We start from the raw sequence: 20,634 nt of genomic DNA, 5'->3' as shown, positions 1-20,634 counted from the left end.
CATTTCTAGACAATCTGTTTGGCTATTTTTCAAGTCTGCCTCATTGGTTTATAGTATCTTATTCCTTAGTCATACATAATTTAAATACTCTCATTTATTCTTTTCAAATATATTCAAAAATTCAAATATATTTAAAAATTCTGTATAAATAATTCCAATATCTGAATTCTTTGTAGTCTGATTCTGTTGTTAATTGTTTCTGTAGAATCTTTCTCATAGTGGCTTATTTCCTTGCATGTTTTATGATTTTTGGTTGTGAGCTCATGTTTTTAAAAACTTTTCTTTGGAATTACCTAAGACCTGAGTTAAAGTATTTTCCTCTACATAGGCTCTAAATTTGCCTCTACTGGGTGTCTAGGGGCACTACCAAATTGGCTAGCTTTAAATTTGCAGCATGCAATTTTTCAGACTACAAGGACTACACATTTGCAAATGTGCAAGCTTCCACTTTTGCTAATAAATGATCAGGAGAACGTTTTTCCTCTTTTCCATCCAAGGCAGGGCCAAAATTGACAAATATCCTTACTGTCTTCCTTTAAGGCTGGGGTTTTGCCACATTACCCTTTGACTGAACATGTCATTTTTCAGCAGTCTAAACTTTATGCTGGGGACCCAATCTGATTTCCCACCTTAAGTGAGTCTTAAGTTTCTTCCATTGCTCCAAGAACACAGCTCTTTAAAACATAAGCTATAAGTCACTAGGGAACCCAAGGAAGCCTCTGGGTATAGCAGTCACCTGCCTCTAGGTTTGTGATTTCTCATTGTTCTGGGCTTATAAAGTATTCTCTTACTTATTTGCCAATATGGACATTCATTTCAAAAGAGTTTTGAAAATATTATATCGTACATTTTAGCACACTGTATACTATGGCTTTTTAACGAACATTAAGTCTTCCATAGTGCCAGAAAAGGAAGTTCTGGTGAAGGTTCAATAACTTCTTATCCAAGCAATAATAAGATATCTATCTCACTCAGTCACAAAAAACAGATGTGCAACAATGTAATTGCATTATTCTTTAACAGAACTTATTTTAACTCACAGATCTTCATTTTTGCTTCACAGCAGAAAACAGTCTTGTGATTCAAAGCAAAATCATTCACTTCCATGTTAAAATTTATTCTCTCTAGGGTAAATTTCCAACCAATTCATGATCATCCACAGGATTCATTCCTCCCTGTGGTGTAAGACCTAAAATTAAGGCTCCATATTACATGCTGCCCTGACATCTGGTAAAACTGGGAGGACTTCAAATGGCTTAATCATAAGTTTTCCTTCCCATTCTGCTCCCAGGGATAAGGTACCCTACCCAAATAACCCTCCTTATCATAGGGAAGGCATAATTTCTGCTTATTCCTGAGTAGCAGTTTTCAGTTTCTTGCCAGCCTGTGGAATTATTCAAACAGGCAATCATATTCTAGTGGGAACTAGGAGGTACCACAATCTTTTGTTACTATAAAGTCTGCCTCCTATAGCCCTTGGTTGTTCGCTCTGTTCCTGAGTACAATCCCCATGTGGCCCTGCAGGGTCTATGGTGTCCTTATCCCTGAACTATGAATATTTGTGACTAATAAACTGCTGTGGATTTCATCTATCCAGTGTCAAGTGTTGTGTGTTTAGCCATCTCCATATCCCCAGGGCAAGAATCTCTCCCACACCAACAGGGTGAATAGCAGGCAATAAAAATCATTGGTGTCACAAACCACATGACATGCCCAACTATGACTGAGGACACCTGATCAGCTTTAATTAAATGCTCTTGAGTAATTTAACTGGTTCTGTGATATGGCAAAGGCTGCCTGAGACAGAACTGCTAATTGCTGGCAGGCTTGGGCTATGTGTGGTATTCTGTTGTCTTTGTCAACCATTGCCATCTCTTTTCACCCTAAAATGCTCTTGTCTCCAAGATGAGAATTGTTGTTCTTTGACTATACACTGGCATAACCTGGTGCTGTCAAGTTTAGCCTGTGTTTGGCAGGTAGTCTCTGAGGCTCCCACCTGTAAAGGCTATGAAAACACAGTGCCTTAACCAGTCAGTGCTCCAGTGCTGCTTACCAAGGGTCAGGCTAGTCTAGTGACCATCACTGACCGCTTGGGGAAGCTATACAGACTTTGTTTCTAATTGTGCATCTCTGGGACAGTCCCAGAAACAGCCCTTTGTGAGGTTTGTAGAAAGGAAGAAGATCACCATCCCATAGAGAATTAAGTATGGCATCCTGGTTGCTGTTGTTCATGCAAGGGTAATGACCTTGCTTGTCTCCTGTGTTGCTGCTTCCCTTGCTGCTGTTGCTTGCGCTCTCCTGACCCTCAAGGGCATCGAGGTGCACATCCATGGCAGCCTGTGGCCCAGGGGCTGATGAAAAAAAGAAGGGTGGGGAAAGGAAGGAGTATTTGGTACTCAACCACTCTTCCAATGTAAAACCCATAGTCAATACACCTAGACTTTGCTCAGTACTGTCCTTACCAGCACACCAGAGGGCTAATCTTGCAATCATGGGCAGTATGGCCTCCATCCAAGGCATAGACAAAATGACTTTACCGATGTAGACCCTGACCCCAGGAAAACTGGCATTTCCTGGAGGAAGAGGCAGCCACCTGCAAGGGAGGCCACCAAGCCCCTGAAGCTTTCCCCATAAACACCCAGAAGGTCTGCACCACAGGTGATTGTGCAAACAGAAACTGAAAGCTGCAACTTTATGTGGCTAGAAACCCAAAATCATTCTCCAAGAATTTGTACAGAGAAAAACAAAAGAGGCCCATATGACAGAAAGGGTGGGGTTATAGCAGAGGATGGTTTTGATCCATCAAGTCTGGGTGGTAGGCCCAGTTTTCTTCCCCTGTACCATTCTGCTGTCTATGTGTCTGTTGCAACAAAGATCCTAATCCTCAGGATTATAGGGAAACACTCACGGCACCCCTGTGGCACCATGAGGAGGTTAATTCAAACCCAACTTAAGCCCAGAGTCTTTAAACCATATAAATCAACCATTACTATGGGGGAGACCCCTAACTCTGATGATACCTATTTGAGGTTATCTGGAGGAAGAAACTTATAAATATGATAGGGATAGAGATCTCTCCACTTTGCCCACAAGTATATCCAGTGACCAACTACAATAAGGAAAACAAAAAAATGGAAAGAAAGAAAAAAACCTGGATACAGGGAGAGAAAACCAACAAAAAACAACTTAAAGGCCAATAACTTGACCAAATTGGAAACCCAAAATTTACTAAAAGAATTTTATACAGAAAATGATGAAAGGACACTGATTGGCTTTTGTGCCTGTATAACATAGGGTTTGAATTAACTTTAATGTCTGCTGACATTCACCAACTAGCAAAGCTTCATGAACTTAACCAATACTAAGGCTAAACTTGCAGTTATACCTGGGGATCCTACTAAATTTAAACATGGCATACCCCATAATGGGGGATTTACTTAAGAAAATTACTGAATATAAAATAGAAGACAAATAGGTATGCCTCATCTTAACCATCAGAACTCTTATCTTGCTGAAATTCCCCATGGTTATAGCTCTCATTGCCCTAAAATATCCGTTAGTGAGTATGGACGCTCTGACCCAATGAAAAATAAGTAAAAATTAAATTAAGTTTTGGACGTTTACAAATTGGCTTGACAAAATGAGAACCCATGACCCATCCCCCCACCCCACCCCCAAAAAAATAGTTAACATGACTCAGTGTAATTTAAAACAGGGTCTTCAAGGATTAAAACTTGTTATATGTTATATAACAGGTGGTGAATGAAGGGTGATTAACCCCACTGCTTCTCCACTTAACAGCCCTATTTGGCCTCTTCTTAAACTTGGAACAAATGACTGATACCCCATAGGGGATTGCTGCAACAGTAACATCATGGTTCCATCCCATTAAGGCCTCTACAGCCAAAAACCTAATTACTAAAATTACTGACTCCATCCAATCAGCAACTGGTAAATATTTTGCTACTATAAATTTGGCTAATACATTCCGTTCAATGCCTATTTTAATAGCCTCTAAACCACAGTTTGCCTTTACCACTGAAGGAACACAATACACCTGTACAAGGCTACTCATGAGATACCTCAGCAGTCTTGCCGTTGCACACAATCTTTACAGGCAAGACCTTAACTATATCCATCTTTCTCCAGGAGCACAGGTATGACATTACAATGATGACATCCTTCTCCAAGGAGCTTTGTTTGACATACTCACTAAAGATGTACAAACAGTCACAAAGGAGCTCACGAAAGGGGAGGGATCATTGTCCCACACATAGTGCAAGGCCCTGCCACCTCCATTAAATTCTTGAAAGTTATTTGGTAAACCAAAGGTTGCTCCATCCTGACATTCTCAAGAAACAGGTATTGATCCTCTCAGCAGCAAAAGGTTAATACAAGTCCAACATCTTTTTCTCCCTTTTGGGTTCTGGACGTAACATATTCCTCATTTACAAATTTTATTTAATGTCACTGATGCTGCTACTTACAAATTAGTCCACCTTGAAGGCAGCCCCCACCAACAAAAGGCTCTAGAAATCTATCCAAATTGAAATCAACAAACACTCCAGTTTATGCCCTCAGAGACCTCTTCACTATAGCGGTTTCAGCAACCTTCTCTCAGGGTTCCTGGAGTCTCTGGACCACCTATGATGGTCATAAGTTGCCCACGGGCTCTGATGCAAGAAATTGCCTTTCTCAGACTTGCATTATACACCATTAGAATGGCAATTACTGGCCACAGACTGGGCTCTTCTGGAACAGAGGCTCTCACAAACCTTGAGACTGTGACCCTCAGTACCCAGCTACCCATTATGCCTTGAGTTACTGAAGCAGCACCCCAAGAGCTTGGCGTGGCTCCTGAGCCCTCCTTGCTATAGGATGGATTCAAACCTGGGTCCTCTGGCATATTGCACCTGTAGGAGGGGGTGGCCTGCCCTGTCCTCAGTCCCTTGACAGATGCCACAGTATTAGAAGAGGTCACCCCACTCTCAGAGCCCTTGGCTATCTGGGGATCCCCTTAGGATCAACTTAATGAACAGCAATCAGAGTTCATATACTTTATTAATGATATCACCACCATGAGAAATGATGGTGCTCAGGAGAGCTGCTGCTTTTCATCCCTTAACTAGAATGTCCCTGATAAAGGGGAGAACCCAAGGGTCAGCATAAATGGCACACTTCAATGTGTGCCAATCAACAATTGGCCCCATCTGTACATTTTTACAGATTCTTAGGCCATTACCTACGAGTTGCCCCCTTTAGGGTAAAGAACTTTGGGAATCTCTTGCTTCACAGATACCCAAAATATAAATCAAGGTAATAGATTTCTCTACATATACTAAGGCCATGATACAAGGCCTCACCAGGATACTCCTTAACCCCTTCAGAGTTCTACCACTGATAGTGACCAAACCACTCATTTTACTTCTCAGAATATACAGTGCTGGGCTCTTGAAGAAAGCATTCAATCAAACTCCCACCTCCCCTATAGGACACAGGCAGCCAGCCCCAGGCAGCCAGTATAATCAAGAGGCTTATTTAAGAACTTCTGTTTAAGCCACAAAATGGAAAATTCACTCCCATTCCCTGGGGATACTCACTCCCAACACCCATGCCACACAGATCTCTCAATTGCCTTTACTGGCTATAAATGGGGACACCTCTGAAGTTCATATTTTTTATGACAACCTCACCATGTAGCTCTCCCTGTCCGAGTCAGATGCCTACTTTGCTCCCTAAAAGTCTCTGTCATCATTAAGGTTTAAATAGATGTCAAGGCATCAAGGGGTCAATTGTGGCATAAGGCCAAAAATTAAGGATTGGTATTATGTGCAGCCTTGACATTTGATAAAATAGGCCTCAAAAGGCCTAACCCAAGCTCCCCTCCCTACTCTGCTCCCATGGATAAGGTCCCTTCACCAAACAACCCTCCTTATCAAAGGCACCAGGCACAATTCCTGCTCGTCTCTGAGTAGTGGGTTTCAGTACCTGCCTGTCTGCAAAATTATTCAAAAACAAACCAATCATATCTTCCCACTGCAACCAAAGGCACCCCACCCTCTTAACACTGCAAAGCCTGCCTCCCTCAGCCCTGGTTGTTCACTCTGTTCCCAAGTGCATTCCCTGTGTGGCCCTGCATAGTGTCCTCCTCCTCAAGGTGGTGGGTTTATGTGACTAATAAATTGCTGTTGACCTCATCTGATCGCACCCGTCCAGGGTTGGGTATCGTGTGTTTAGCCATCCCCATAACCCTAGGGTGGGAATCCCTCCCTCACCAATGGGGTGAATAGGGAGTGATTAAAATGCCCTATCACAATTACCACTTTCCTTTCTCTCTTGAAATGGAGCCTTAAGTACAGGAAGGACAAAGCATCAGGTTCACATACGTCCTGCATCCACGCTGACCTCCTTGAGTTGCAATGTGTCCTATTTTGTCATTGTGCACTGGGACCCACTGCTCTTGTCTCAATATAACTATAACCTCAGGAAGAGGTATGTGCATCTGCATCTTCTTTGTTTCAACTCTAGGATATTTAGGGGCTGTGGCTATTTAAATCACTCTGTGCCCTCCTGGAGGTCATTTCAGTCTCTCTCCTGCACCCCTCTGAGGGCCTGGGGACTCCATGAGGCACCTCTGTCTAGGGTTATACTAGATATGGAGCTTCTTTCAGGTGCTCAGTTTCCCTGAGAATTAAAGCATAGTCCTCTCTGCTCTTGGATTTCCTAAGCCCATCCAAATTTCTATTGCTTAATCCCCCTCCAGCTCAACTCAGTGAGCTGGGGTCCTAGGCACCTTCCCAGAGATTCAGATAATGCCTAGGGCCTCATCATATCTTTAATTCTCCCACCGCAGTCAATGATTCAATTCTCTTCCCAGAAACATAAAAACTCTTACGTTGTCATACACTTGCTTCTCACTCAAAGGTTTGTTCTCAATTCTCCAGTTTCAAAGAGCTCAAAAAATCTTTTCTCTCAAAATGTCAGGTTATTTCCAGAGACAACTTTGACCTTCAAGACTATAGCTCTTTGTTCACAACCAATCAGAAACTTGAGTGAACTCTTGTTCTAGATTATGTGTACCATTCCTCAGCAAATAGTGTTTACAGAAAGCATTAAAGGAAATGTAAAGGAGTAAAGAAATCTTGGTTGATAATTAAAATAATTATCAGCTATACACATTTAAAACAGCTACCCTTAATTGAGCCCTTACTTAGCTAGGTAGTACACTGCTTTATATACATTATCTTATATAATCCTTACCACAAATGTCAGAGATATGGGGATGGGGAGGTTATCTCCAAAACTCAAGTGAGACAACTGAAATTGAGTCTGCCAGATGTTAGGAACTTGCTCTAAATTAGGATTTAAGCCTTATTACATGTGATTCCAAAACATGGGCTTTTAATCATTTCACTATATTGCCTCCCTTCTAGAATCATAGACCCTTATATATTTAGAAGAGATTAGAACAGCATAGAAATACCAAGAATTATAAAGTTAAGGACCCAGAAGCCACCTAAAACTCACCTACTTTGCCATTTACTATATGCATGAATCACTTCAACAAGAACATTTTCTTTCCTTGAACCACATATTCTCCATAGTGTTGAACCAAACTCAACACATTGTTCAAGCAATTCATCTGATATGAAAACATTAATTCAATTTTGAATCTTAAAAATGAAAATCATATGATTGAAATAATATACACAACTTTGAAAAAAATTACTTTTTCATTCTTTTGACAATTCTCATTAACTATTATATAATATACATATACAGTATAATTATATATCGAACACACACATTCAGATGCCTTAAAATTCTTTCACAGAATAAAATGGAAGCAAATTCCTATTGCTGGTGGAATAATCCTATCTATAATTTAATTATTGTTATTTTCAGATGTGTTAGTTTCACCTTCCAACGTATCTTCCATGTCACAACAACTAGCAGAACTCATTGAAAATAGTAAGAAGTTAATATAAACTTTTGTTTAAAGATTCTAAGATTTTTGGAGGAGGGTTAATTTTAGACTTTTTTTTGCTGTTCTCCATCTCTGTAGTTTTTTGTTAAAATATGAAAATAATTTTGCATTTTATAGAAGGACATTTTCTGATTACAAAGGAGGGAAGGTCCCAAAGAATACAGCAAAGAAACCCACTATGAGATTACCTGGATATCATTGATAGTTGACTGCACTGTATTTACCAGACCTTGCAGTCATTTTTATATAGTAAGACAAATAAATATGTATTTTACTTTAAAATTCCCCTTGAAAGATATACTTATAATTTGGTGACCTTTTCCAAGCTCCCCTAGCTATGAACACTTTGGCCCGGATATCCTTTTAGCTCAGTAGCTGCTAAATGATGAGGCATTCTGCTTCATCCATCTGCTGTAACAATGACCTCTTTCGAATTTTTTTTTATAAGCTTTGGATATTTTCTTTTAATAGCATTGGCAACATAATCATATTACATCCTGACACCAGGCGGTGTAAATTAATTCCTCTTCTGTCTTATGAGCCTCGCCACAAAGAAGAACCAGATTTTTCACCTTAACACTTCATTAAATTGTAGAAAGGAGAAGACAGAAAAATGAGGTCTCTGGGAAAATTGTATCTCACCTATGGCAACCTGGAGACTAACAGAGTGAATTTAAAGCAAATTAACTCTTCCTAAGATTTTTTTAACGTCTTGATGGGGAAGAGGGAGAAAAATTGAGGAAGACAGAAAGCAAGGGTGGGTAAAAAGCTTGTTTACCTGAAATTAATCTTATGCCAGATGAACTAGAGCAGTGTTTCCCAAACCTGCTCATAGGTTCACCTAGGAAGTCTGTTAACAATACAGATTTCCAATGCCTTCCCCAGAGCCTCCAACAGTCTGTTTGACACCATATGTATTACAATAGCCAAGGAGATTCTTGTTGTCACACAAGTTTAGGAATAACTGAATTGGAGTAAAGGTTAGGTCAGATTCTCCTCCATCTTTCTCTAATAATACACCGGAAAAAACCCATAACTCCATAAATTATGTTGATTCAGGGTCTAACAGCATGTGTCACTCAAAAGAATTGACTATTTACTGGTGGTTTTAGCAAAGTATACCAATGCATATGCACAGCCTTGGAGATCTACTAATCCACTTGCAGACCTTATTAAAAACGTCCTTGTAGTAAATTAGAAATTAAATAAATCACAAAATTAACTTTGTCCAGACTTGCTCTATCATGACATACACTGACGGCCTTGGCTACATCAGTCATTGCCTGGGTTCTTTCACCTTTCACTCTAATAACCAACCCTGAAGCCCACCACTAACTCAGTTTAATATGTTGTTCACTAAACGTTCTATGTGGGTGACTTGCTTTACCCCCAGAAGGCCATACCTCCTGGGAGGCAAGAACAAACAGATTCTAAGTGTGGACAGTGGATAGTAGGTATACAATGAGTGCTTTCTGAATGAACTTCACATTGATCTGACACTGTGCAATCTACATCATTTGCAGATCTTGTCTGTGTGGATAGGAAGCTTACGTTATTGAACTTGATAAAGAGCTCTGTTGGCATTTTAAGCACTGCTGCATTTATACCTAGGTTAGCAGTACGTCTGAACCAAGAACGACCTTTCAAGTCATCCTGCCACTCTGACTCATTTCATATCAGATTTTGTCATTGTTATCTTTTGACATTTGATTAAAGATGCTGAAGAATTTTAGTTGGAAAAATTCCCCCAAGTCCATCATAATTAAAATAACTGGAGAAAATACGAAAAAGCTGACTCCATTTGTAATAATCTGCAAATCAGCATAATTACAGACATTTCTCAAAGATCCTCACTCGCAGGGGCCAGTGGAGAGGAAAGGAAGCATGGATACATTGCAAGTAACAGAAAGAATTGCTCACCAAAGCTTGTTTACCCTGGAGAGTCAGCCTGAGAGGCCAGAACCTCCTGGATGATATCGACTAAGATCGCTCTGGGTACATCTCAAAGATACTGTAAAAAAATGGACTAAGAAAAAGGCATGGTTGAAGACCTCATGTAATTCAACTAGTATTTGGGGGGAATCATTTATAGATTTTCATCTTCTGAAAAAATTCAAAAGCAATCTTTCAAAATGAGATCCATGTAAAACACCTGTTTGTAACAGGACAAACACTGAGAATAAATGTATGAAGGCAGAGAAGGAAGGGAGACAACACTGCATGATCACTTTAGAACACATTTTAGAGCACAACCTCCCTACAGCAATACGTCCAGGCTCTGGTCAACTGCTGACTCTCAGGCGAACTGCTTTGCACCCTTCACCGTCTTCCTCCATCAGTCTCCTCTTGTTTCCCCCCCCAGCCCCTGCTGCTGCCCTAGACCTTTCAATGGCCTTTTCCTCTTCATCCTAGCCAAATCAGCTCTTGTAAAATATTTACTTAGTTCATTCACAGGGGTGCACTCTGTGTGTGGTTCCCTACAAGGAAAATTCCAGACAAAGTCTTAGACCAAAGAAGCAAATTGTTAATGGTGGCATTTCCACAAATTTGTTAGTGGAAAAGGAATGTTATTTGGAAAAGATGGAGAATTTTCCTGAATTATCAGCATTTTATCTTCTGCCTATTTTTAAGGTTGGTGGGGGTGATGGAGTCAAACCTGTGTTCCCAGCACCACCAATTGTGTAACATTGGGCAGATTCCTTAACCTCTTTGAGCCTCAGTTTCCCTAGTCCCTGTCGCATAATGTTCCCTCAATGACTAAAGTCTCTCCATATTTTCCATTTGCAGTGTAGGTAGGAGAACCTAGATTTTGATAGTTTTCTTTCTAGTAACTAAGTAGCTTTTAGCTGTCACCTCTTCCACTCCTCTTACCTTACACACAAATCTGCTGAAATCCAACCCACCTAAATTTCCCAATCATTCATCCAAAATAGCCAGGAACTAAAGAGGAAAGCAGTGATTAAAACATATTCTAATTCACTTATAAGCATTTAAAACCAATTTGTTTCACCTTTAAGACCTACAGACAAGGTCTATTCACTTCAATAACCTCAAAACTTGGAATTTTCTGAGCTAGATGAATAAAATTTACAAAAAATATACTTGCACTAAAAAGTGTGAGCTTAAAGAAAATCTAATCAGTATGTGTGTGTTAGCTCTTGTTTCACTTGAATGAAGAGTGCTCTGGTTCACGTTACTCTTGTGTCACCAGGCAATTGTCCCTGAGTCTTTCAGTCTCAGAGGAGTTGACTCAAGTTCCAAGCTACACACTCCACCCTAGCGTACTGAGGTTTCAGAAAACTGCAAAATCTTGCATACTGGGGTCTACAGGACAGAAACAATAATCATACATCACAGAGTACAGTGAGAGGAGCATTCTGGCATCTTCAGAAGCCCCTATTACAGATGTGGAAATAATAAAAAACAATACAAATGTTCATTTTTTTTTTGTACCTACCTGTGCCTGTTGCTTTCCCCAGCAGACTCTCTGTGGAGCACGGAGAGACAGCAGAGATGCCTATCTTCGGTTAACTTGAATAGTCTTTGTATTTTAAAGTAATGTTAATTGCCAAGATTAAAATTCAGTACCTGTTTCTCAGTGAATTCTAAGTCAGCAGGTTTTCTGTAGTCTGAAACATGATGATTCTTTGATGTATTTTTAATTTAACATAAGCTACCCCAGTCACAGCAGAATATTTTTACTGAGTAATTTTTTTCATAGGCATTTGTTCAACTGAGGCCAAGTACAGTGGCCACTTTGCTGCTGTGTTAACGCATGAGGTAAACTCTTTTGAGCCTAAGAATCTTCTCTTTCTTTTAACCCTTTCTATAACTTGCCTCCAGATTTATCTAGGAAACATATGTTGTCATTCTCACCTCCATTTCTCATATACATAGTAGTAATTATAACTGTAAATAGAATTTTTAGTCTTTTTAAAACTGCGATTTTTTAATATCTGCACTCTGGCACAATCTCTCCCTTTAATTTATTTTAGTGGTAACTCCCATTTTTTAAATTAAGTGTAGTGATGGAAACATATGATTCAGCTTCTAACTCTATCACCATCTATTACTGGGAGCAAGTGACCAACTTTTCACAACACATTTTTAACAACCTGTGAAGTTCAGTAGCTAGGTGAAGATTAATAAGTGTGTTTTCTGAATTTAAAAATACAGAGAAATATCTCAATGGGCTAATTTTGAAGATTGAGATGTAACATCTTGTACAAGAGACTCAAATGTCTATCTGACCTTGACCACAGCGTACCTAATCCAGTTTCTTTTTTCTATTTTACAATTTAATGGAATTGATGCAAAGTCAAACTAATCAACGCTATTAAAGATTGTTAAGAGAAAAACAAAACAATTGATGATCCATAAGTAACTTGGAGATATCTCAGAATTTTGGAGTTAGAAAAAACTTTAGTCATCAGCAAATTAATACACAAAAAGTAAACAAACAACTCTGATTTCACAGATGAGGAAAAGGAGACCAGATTACTGATATGATGGAGATCTGGTTAATTTCAGAATCAAGTTTAGATCTGGTTAATTTCAGAATCAAGTTTATTTATTCATTTATTTATTTATTTATTTTTATTTTTTGTTTATTGTAGTAACATTGGTTTATAACACTGTAAAAATTTCAAAAAAAAATCATTATACTTCTATTTCTGCATGGATTATATCATGTTCTCGTGTTCACTACCCAAATACTAATTACAATCCATCACCACACACATGTGCCTAATTATCCCTTTCGCTCGCCTCCCTCCCCCCAACCACCAATCCAATCTCTGTTTCTATGTGTTTTGTTTGTTGTTGTTATTATCTACTGTTTAGACATCATGTGACTGGACATCTGGACCAGTACTTATCCCACAATAATGGGATAATCTAATTTTTTCAAAGATAAAAATCACTCTTTAGTATCAGATCACCTGTGGACATAATGGGTGTAATTTGTAAAGGAAAAAGGTCCAGCCTCTTTGGGGAGAGGGTGTGTGAGAGAGGAAGGTAGGCATTCTGCTACCCCTCTTTATGAGGGCTAGGCCTTCATGTGCTTAGGGGAAGGTTTCTGACTATAAAGTCTATTAGGGGAAAGACATGTCCATAACTTGACCTTGAGCCTTGCTAAGAAATCAATTTGTGTTCTTCTAAGGCTTTATTAAAAATATCATTCACTCCTTTGATTGGCAAAGCTCTCTTGCTTGGGAGTAGATTGTTGAGGGAAAGAGGCTTGGTTAAATGAGAATCTCACTTGGGAAAGATGAAATTCAGACCATAAAAGTTACTTACTGTTGTGATTTGAAAGTTGTATTCATTGAGGACTGAATCACAGAACTGCCAGAATGTAATAATCATAACATGTACTGATTTCTTTATGTTCAGGGAGAGGGATTCTAGCCTAGATTTCAGGGAGGTAGGACGAGACTGAAGCAACCTTGCCTGTGGAAGGTGGGTAGACGCCTGAAACAAGGTCACAGGCTGGACACTAAGGAGACAGCCAAACCATAGGGGATGCCTGTGAACGGGCAATTAATGGACTCTAGTAGTAATGATGTCAAATACCCTATTCTAGATTTCCCATTTCTGCACTATAATTCTCTCAAGTTTTGGTAAAGTTTACTATGCACCACAACCATCTAAGTGATATCTCTGCTTTGGGAAACAAAGGGAGGATGCTGAGGACAATCTTAAGGTGATGTGGACTAGACAGCGCTGTCGCAGCATCAAAAAGCTTTAGGAGATAGCAGGAAGTGGTGATCAGAAAGACCAGAGCATCAGACCAGAAAAAGTAACAGGTTGTATGCAGAGTAGATTCACAGAATCTGAGAATTCTCAGAAGTACTAGGTGTGGGGAAAACAAAAGAAGATTGTACACCCTGTAGTATGGGAGCTACAACTGTGTTTATTGAGGTTTAATGGCAAGGTTACTCCTCAAGGTTGGAGAACCTACAGTTTTGAGATATTTGTTGACTGGGAAAATACATAATGGATGAAAAGGTACTATGAAATAAACATTTTAAAGAAATTAATTCTCATTTTTATAATAATAATGTATACACATTTGAAAAATGGTAGTATAGATGGTATGTGGCAGTATTTATTTGGACACAATACACAGCTTTACGGACCCCTCTAACAATTCTATGGAATCCCAGGAGACCAGGATCCCCATGTTGGCAAGCATTGGACCAGATCATAAATCACGGCCCTAGTGGCCAGCACCCTGTCTCCTGTACCAACCATAACTTTAATCTCTAACACATCAGCCTTCCTCCACCTACCCTTAATTCTCTCCTTGTTCCATTTAGAATTATAGACTATTCAAGCTAAAAGAAAATTGTTGAGCCCTCTCCTAATCTAATCCTCAGTTGGCTCTTAGAGATAGAAAGACTAGATAATGATGATGGTCAATGTTCAGTAGACAGTTCCAGGGGGTTTCAGCAATATATCTGGCAAATAGAATGCAGAAATATTTTACGCTAGATTCCATCCCACAGTCCAATCATTTGTTTAGTCCAGAGTCCTGGGAGCCAATTTTGAGCACTGACAGACCACCTCCACTTGAGGGCTGTGGGCTGACACATTAGTGGCATCCTTCCCTAGGCCTTTTCCAAGCCTCACTTGTTAGACTATGATAGTCACATAGCACAGAACCATTCTTGAGGGAAAAAAATAAAATATCACTCCTGAAAATTCGAAATTATTTTCAGTGAGGCTGGGATAGAAAAGTCTCACTTAATTAGCAAGTGCAATAAAGATGTGACATTTAAAAACAAATTATAACACATTTCCACCCTTCATTGGTGCACTGAATAATGATATATTGTTCTTTTATAGTTGCCATTTCCAAGTTTTAATTGCTTTGGTTTAATTGGTTTAATCCAAAAAATGTCAATTTGGTAATTACCCCTATGTTGTTGGAATTAGCTTCACTCATTGAGCAAAAGAAAATTGACTTCAGAAAGGGAAAATCAATTACAATATAATACCAGGGGAAATACTATATCATTGAGGTATTAAAAAACAATATTGTATATGACTGAAACTCAGTTTCTTTTACAGGAATAAAAGAAAATGCTCTTTTTTCAATTCTAAACAGTAATATACCAAATAAATAATCAAATATAAATTAGTTAATTCAGAATCACTTTCATTCATTTATAAGTTTATTAATTGACTCGAGTGCCAATTATGTGCCTGGCAAAACAGTTATATAACTGCTTTCATGTATTCTTTTTTTTTTTTTTTTTATTTTTTTTTTTTTGTGTTTTATTTTTTGTTTATTGCAGTAACATTGGTTTATAACATTGTAAAAATTTCAGGTGTACATCATTGTACTTCTATTTCTGCATGGACTACATCATGTTCACCACCAAAATACTAATTACAACCCATCACCACACACATGTACCGAATAAACAATCAACACAAATCCATGTATGAATACAAAATGTGGTAAATCTTAGAGGAACAAACTACAAAGTGTTATGTAAGTGTATCAGAACCTGACTTGTTGACAATGTGAGCTGAGATATGAAGGAAGAAAAGGAGCTAGCTGGTATAGAGGTAGGAAAAGAGTAATTCATGCAGAGGAGAAGAGAACAGTTCAGGAACTGAAGGAAGGCCTGCGTGGCCAGATCACAGAGAAGAAGGTAGAAAATGGCACAAGGTGAAGTGGATCAGCTAGCAGGGGCCACATCACTGAGGCGTGTTAAGGATGTGGTCTATCCTGTTAGCGATGAGTAGTCATTGAAGGTTTTTCATCTATAGCATGACGATCAAAATTGATCTTTGAAACAATCACTTTGGCTGCAGCGAATGGAACAGATTGGAAAAGAAGAGTGGATTCAAGAGATGAGTTTGGAGGCAATTGCAGTATTCCAAGTAAGAGACAATGATAAACTTGAAGGGAGAGTTTATGTCTTCGATTTAACAATCCATAAAGTCTGAAGTTATTTGTGTTCTACAAGTGATTTATTTTCACAGGATTGTATGTGTCAGAGCTAAAAGGAAAGCAGAGTGATACAATTGGAGGTATGTGTGTTTTAGAATGAAATACACCTGGCGTAGCACTCTGGTCTGAACTTTTGGCTCCACTACTTGTTATTAGCTAAGGGACCTTATGCAGGGCATTAAGCTCTCTGAGCCCCAGCCTCCACATCTTTTAGTGCACATGATAATACCTCCCACAGTTGGGAAGATTAAGTGTGACAACATGTGTGATATTCTCAGCATGTGGAAGGCCAGTTAATATTGAAGAGCCCCAGGACAGATCAGCTGGTCTCAGCCCCTGTGTTAGAGATCTTTGTCTTCCTTACAAAACCTGCTTGGGTTTTCTTTCTCAGTGGACAGCACTATAATCTACCCAGTTGCACAGGTCAGAAACTCAGGAGGCATCATTCTCCTTCACTCTCTGGGATCATCAAGCTGTAGAAACTCTATTCTCTAAATAGCTCTTCAATTGACGGACTGATTGCTCTTCTTACCCTCTTTCACTATCCTAGTTAAGGTCATCACCCTCTCTAGATTATTCTCTTCTGAGTATCCTGCCTCCGTTTTATTGCCCTCTAGTCTATTCTGTACACCAGCCAAGCAAATCTCACTATCTCCGCTCCTTGGTCACTCTCCTTATGCCAGGAAAACGTCACCCAGTTCCTTAGCCTAACAACACCCTATGTGATCTCCACTCTGCTTACTTCCCAGGCTCACCTCCTGGCACTCCTTCTCCCCACTCTGGTCCAGCAGTTGAAAGGAAGTGCTCCCCATTCAGGACCTGTAACTCTCAGACACATCCTCTTTACCTCCAGACTCAAGCCAATGGATCAACGCAGTTCCTCCTTGCTGGAGCGCTCTCCTTCCAAAGCTCCTCTTCACTGGGTCAACAACTACTCAAAACTGAGGCCTCAGCTCAGCACTTCTGGGAAGCACTTTTCCTCCACCTGATTGTAACCCAGCATGTAGGACAGCCAGTAACATGAATTTCATTATTTGAGTATTTGAGTGAGGCCTAGAGAGTCTGACTGGATTGCCTGTGGTCACATAGGTCTCCTGCCACACGTTGCAGTGTCCCTTTCTCTCCATTGGGCTGACACCTGCCTTATAAATCTCAATTGCGTCAGCTCGCTTCAGCAAGCCTTAGAAACATTCTCTTCATGGGGTTTCAAAATGTTACACATTTATACTGTGGGTTGCGATTTCTGTACCCAAAACAGACCAATGTCACCTCTTCACCAAAGCCTTCCTTGACTCCCCTAAGAAGTGATAGCTATGGGCCGACCCCGTGGCTTACTTGTTAAGTGCGCACTCTCCGCTACTGCAGGCCCGAGTTTGGATCCCGGGCACGCACCGACGCACCACTTCTCTGGCCATGCTGAGGCCGCGTCCCACATACAGCAACTAGCAGGATGTGCAACTATGACATACAACTGTCTACTGGGGCTTTGGGGGGGGAAAAAAAAAAAGAAGTGGTAGCTGTGGCTCCTGTGGCACTCGCAAGTGCTCCTGCAGCGTTTCTCACACTGGCCTCCCTCTCCATGACACTGTGAACTCTTCTGAAACTAGGACCACGCCGGATTCATTTCACATCTCTGGTACCCAAGACTATTCTGGGACAGAGTAGCATTTAATATTTGTTTAACTTAATGGCACTCCAGAAATGAACAGTGTTCACATAAGGGCAACTACAGTGATGGAAGGACTGCCATGAAAAAGAAAAAATGATGCAAGAATAAGACAGACTAAATGATGCTGGCTCTGCCAGGAAGAGATATGGAGTCGGAGAAAAGACACAGAGAGCTCCGGCTAAGATAAAGAATCAAGAAAGTGATAGAAAAGATGGTGCCATTGCTAGAACAGGCTGCCTCTCCCGGTGAGAACCTTCGGTCCCTCAGTGGCCTTCCTGCCTCTTTTTATTCAGGACAGAGAACTGGAGTTGGAGAGGAAGAAGCTCTCACTTTCAGACAGCAGGACAGTTAAGTGGGAAGTTGACTCACAGAGCGCTTTCTATGCCTGCTGAGAAGCCGACAGCCTGCACCAGAGAAGCTGGTTTCACAGGTGTTTCAGGTTCCTGAAATGGCAGAATCAGAGCCAGCCAATTGTAATGGAAATAGAACTGCACTGGGGGCAGAAACCCAAGTGTTAGTCCTGGTCTTGCCTGTGACCTTAGGCAAATCTCTGAGCCTCACTTTCATTCCCCATGAAATAAGAGGTTTGAATGAGATGGTCTCCAAAAGTCCTTTCTCACTCAGGGATTCTGCAATTTGTGGGTCTGGCACTTGGATTTACTTAAAGCAGCGACATAACCAAGGGTGAGATGGTCACTCTGGTTAATGCAGGCGAATGCAGACATCCACACTCATCCTTTCACTCCCGTAACTTCATCTGGACCAGTTGAGGCACATGTACACCCATAACAACATCCCCTCACCCACATACGATAAGCACAGCCAAAAGCTTTATCAATAAAAAGCCGGAGATACAGTGAGGCTGGAAAGCAGTGGTTTGCAAATATCAAAATCACCGCGGCAACTTTTTGAAAACACCAGAGCCTTGCTCCAGATCTGCCAAATCAGAATCTCCAAGGTCAAGCCCTAGGAATATGTATTTTTTACAAAGCTCCCACGTGACTTTGATAATCAGCCAGGTTGGGGATCCCTTTTAAAGAAAAATTAGTGTTTCTCAAAGCGTAGCCTGTAGATCACTTTCATGTGAATTATCTAAGATGCTTGTTAAAAATATCTGGGAATGTGGCCAAGAATCTGCATTTTAACAATTTTTTTACTGATTTTATAAACATCAACTTCATTCACAAAATAGCTTACACATGCTGACAAATGAAATCATTATATGTATAAAACCTCCAGGTCTATGAAACAATAAGGGAGAGAGGGGAAATTCTGATTGCAGTCTAACTTTATTTTATTATTATTTATTATTATTTATATTGTATTGTTTCATCATTTCATTCAGAGTTCAGGTAACTTACCCAAAACCACAAGATTCATAAATGGATGCATTGGAACAGAAAATTAATGCCATATAGCTAAGACACAGCCTATATTGCTTTAGAATGTGTAATTAAGAGTTCAGTACACCTTTTAATTAAACAATTTGCTGAGGTCTTATCTGATGAAGCAAGTTAGAAATATGTCTCAGTTCCTGTTGGTTGGTTTTATTAGCTACTACGCAAATGTTAATGTCATTATGATAACCATAGATTAGCCAAGATAAAATGACTATTACCTACTAAGCAACAATGTTTCAGAGACTTCCTGGAAGCATAAAATGATCTAAGGTAGTCATCATTTCTAGTCAATACCTTCAAACACAAATATTTACAATTGAGAAGCCCAGAACTATGCTGCCCAAGGTCTTACACACCTAGCGAGGAACCCACCCAACCCCAGACCTTAGTTACATGACTCTCCTTCATTAATCTGCTTTACATCATGGGCCCTAGACTCTGTGCTCTTCAACTCAATATGCTGACTATTTGCTTTAGTGCTAGAATAGGACTACAGTAGACTTGAAAGGTCTTTCAAGGAATAAACTGCAAAATGCTATTACTACAGAGACATTTTTTGGACAAAGCTTTTCTTTCCCCTAACTAGTTCTTCTCAATTCATTTAATAAAATATCTGTTTGTGAAAAGATATGCTTGTCTTGATCTCTTGCTAAATTGAAATAGGAAGGATCTCCCAGATTCTCCATTCTTGAGTTGACCAGTTTGGGGTACAGAACAATAATAGACATTTCATAAATATGATGAAACTGAATGGACCTTAGCTATTATGAGACCTAGCTTTGATTTTTCAAAAATTTACTAAAAGTGTTCATGGAAAATGCAAAGTCGTCCAAAGCCGTATAACTTTTAACAGAATACAAATTCTTCCCTTTTCTGTGTTCACATACTACTCTTTTCCTCTTCTTTCCCACTGATATTACAGACTTTCTAAAATACGTGGACAGATATTTTCCCAATGGGGAAAAAGCAATGAAAATGACATCATGAAAGAGAAATTGCCAAAAAATAAACCACATATTCACTAGCTGTAGATAGATTTGGAGAAGGTTTTCTGACTGAGGTTTTGGTTTCTTTGTTTTGTTTTTTGAGGGCTGATTTTTGAGTGTGTTTTACTCTCATTCAAATTTCGCTTGCCAGCTCAGATTGTATAGCTATATCCTGTCAACTGTTTACTGAAGGAGCCATTTCTTCCACAAAATCAATATCTAATTTCCTAAATGAAGAAGAAAAGGATACTTACAAATCTCTGATTAAAATATGCTGTTATTTCTAAGACAGGTTTAGGAAGAAACTCTGATAAACTTTCTTTCCTGCAAATTAAAAAAAAAAAAAAAAACTATGAAGAACTGGAAAAGGTAAAAATCCAGTTAGATTATTAAATTTTACTCATTTTGTCTGCATGTTTTTTTTTTTTAATTGAGTTAAAACCGGTAAATACCATGACTTGCCTGACTATCTTGGGAAAAGCAGAACTTCTAATTCTACAACAAAGTTTTCTATTAAAAGTCAAAACGGCTTCATTTCAAACAACAGGGGTTAGTACCTAGGATTGCCAGCTACAAAATGCAGTAGATAATTACTTCATCAGTGTTATTAGGGATTAACGTCAAGTTGA

At 39.5% G+C, this 20,634-nt stretch overlaps 1 protein-coding gene and 1 long non-coding RNA gene across 4 annotated transcripts in view; both read right to left on the bottom strand.

Moving 5' to 3' along the window:
• Nucleotides 1–20,634, bottom strand: part of LOC147914543 (uncharacterized) — a 487,630-nt gene that overhangs the window by 339,766 nt on the left and 127,230 nt on the right. The gene's annotated exons all lie outside the window — the stretch shown is intronic.
• PKIB (cAMP-dependent protein kinase inhibitor beta) overlaps nucleotides 1–20,634 on the bottom strand; it is a 101,788-nt gene that overhangs the window by 20,953 nt on the left and 60,201 nt on the right. The window contains exon 3 of one of the 3 annotated variants that reach the window (XM_087444044.1): nucleotides 20,260–20,329. The exons of 1 other annotated variant lie outside the window; for it this stretch is intronic. Coding sequence is in view for 1 of the 2 variants with exons in the window: in XM_014781196.2 (XP_014636682.2) it covers nucleotides 2,247–2,520 (274 nt within the window). In the remaining variant the exon portion in view is untranslated. Of the gene's footprint in view, nucleotides 1–2,246; nucleotides 3,576–20,259; nucleotides 20,330–20,634 lie in introns of those variants that run through there. One more of the 3 variants, XM_014781196.2, reaches the window with a different exon arrangement.

This window comes from Ceratotherium simum, chromosome 19 (genome assembly GCF_057802395.1).
Source record: "Ceratotherium simum simum isolate JZ-2026a chromosome 19, ASM5780239v1, whole genome shotgun sequence".
Lineage (NCBI taxonomy): Eukaryota > Metazoa > Chordata > Mammalia > Perissodactyla > Rhinocerotidae > Ceratotherium > Ceratotherium simum.
This window is presented reverse-complemented; position numbering and strand designations above follow the sequence as displayed.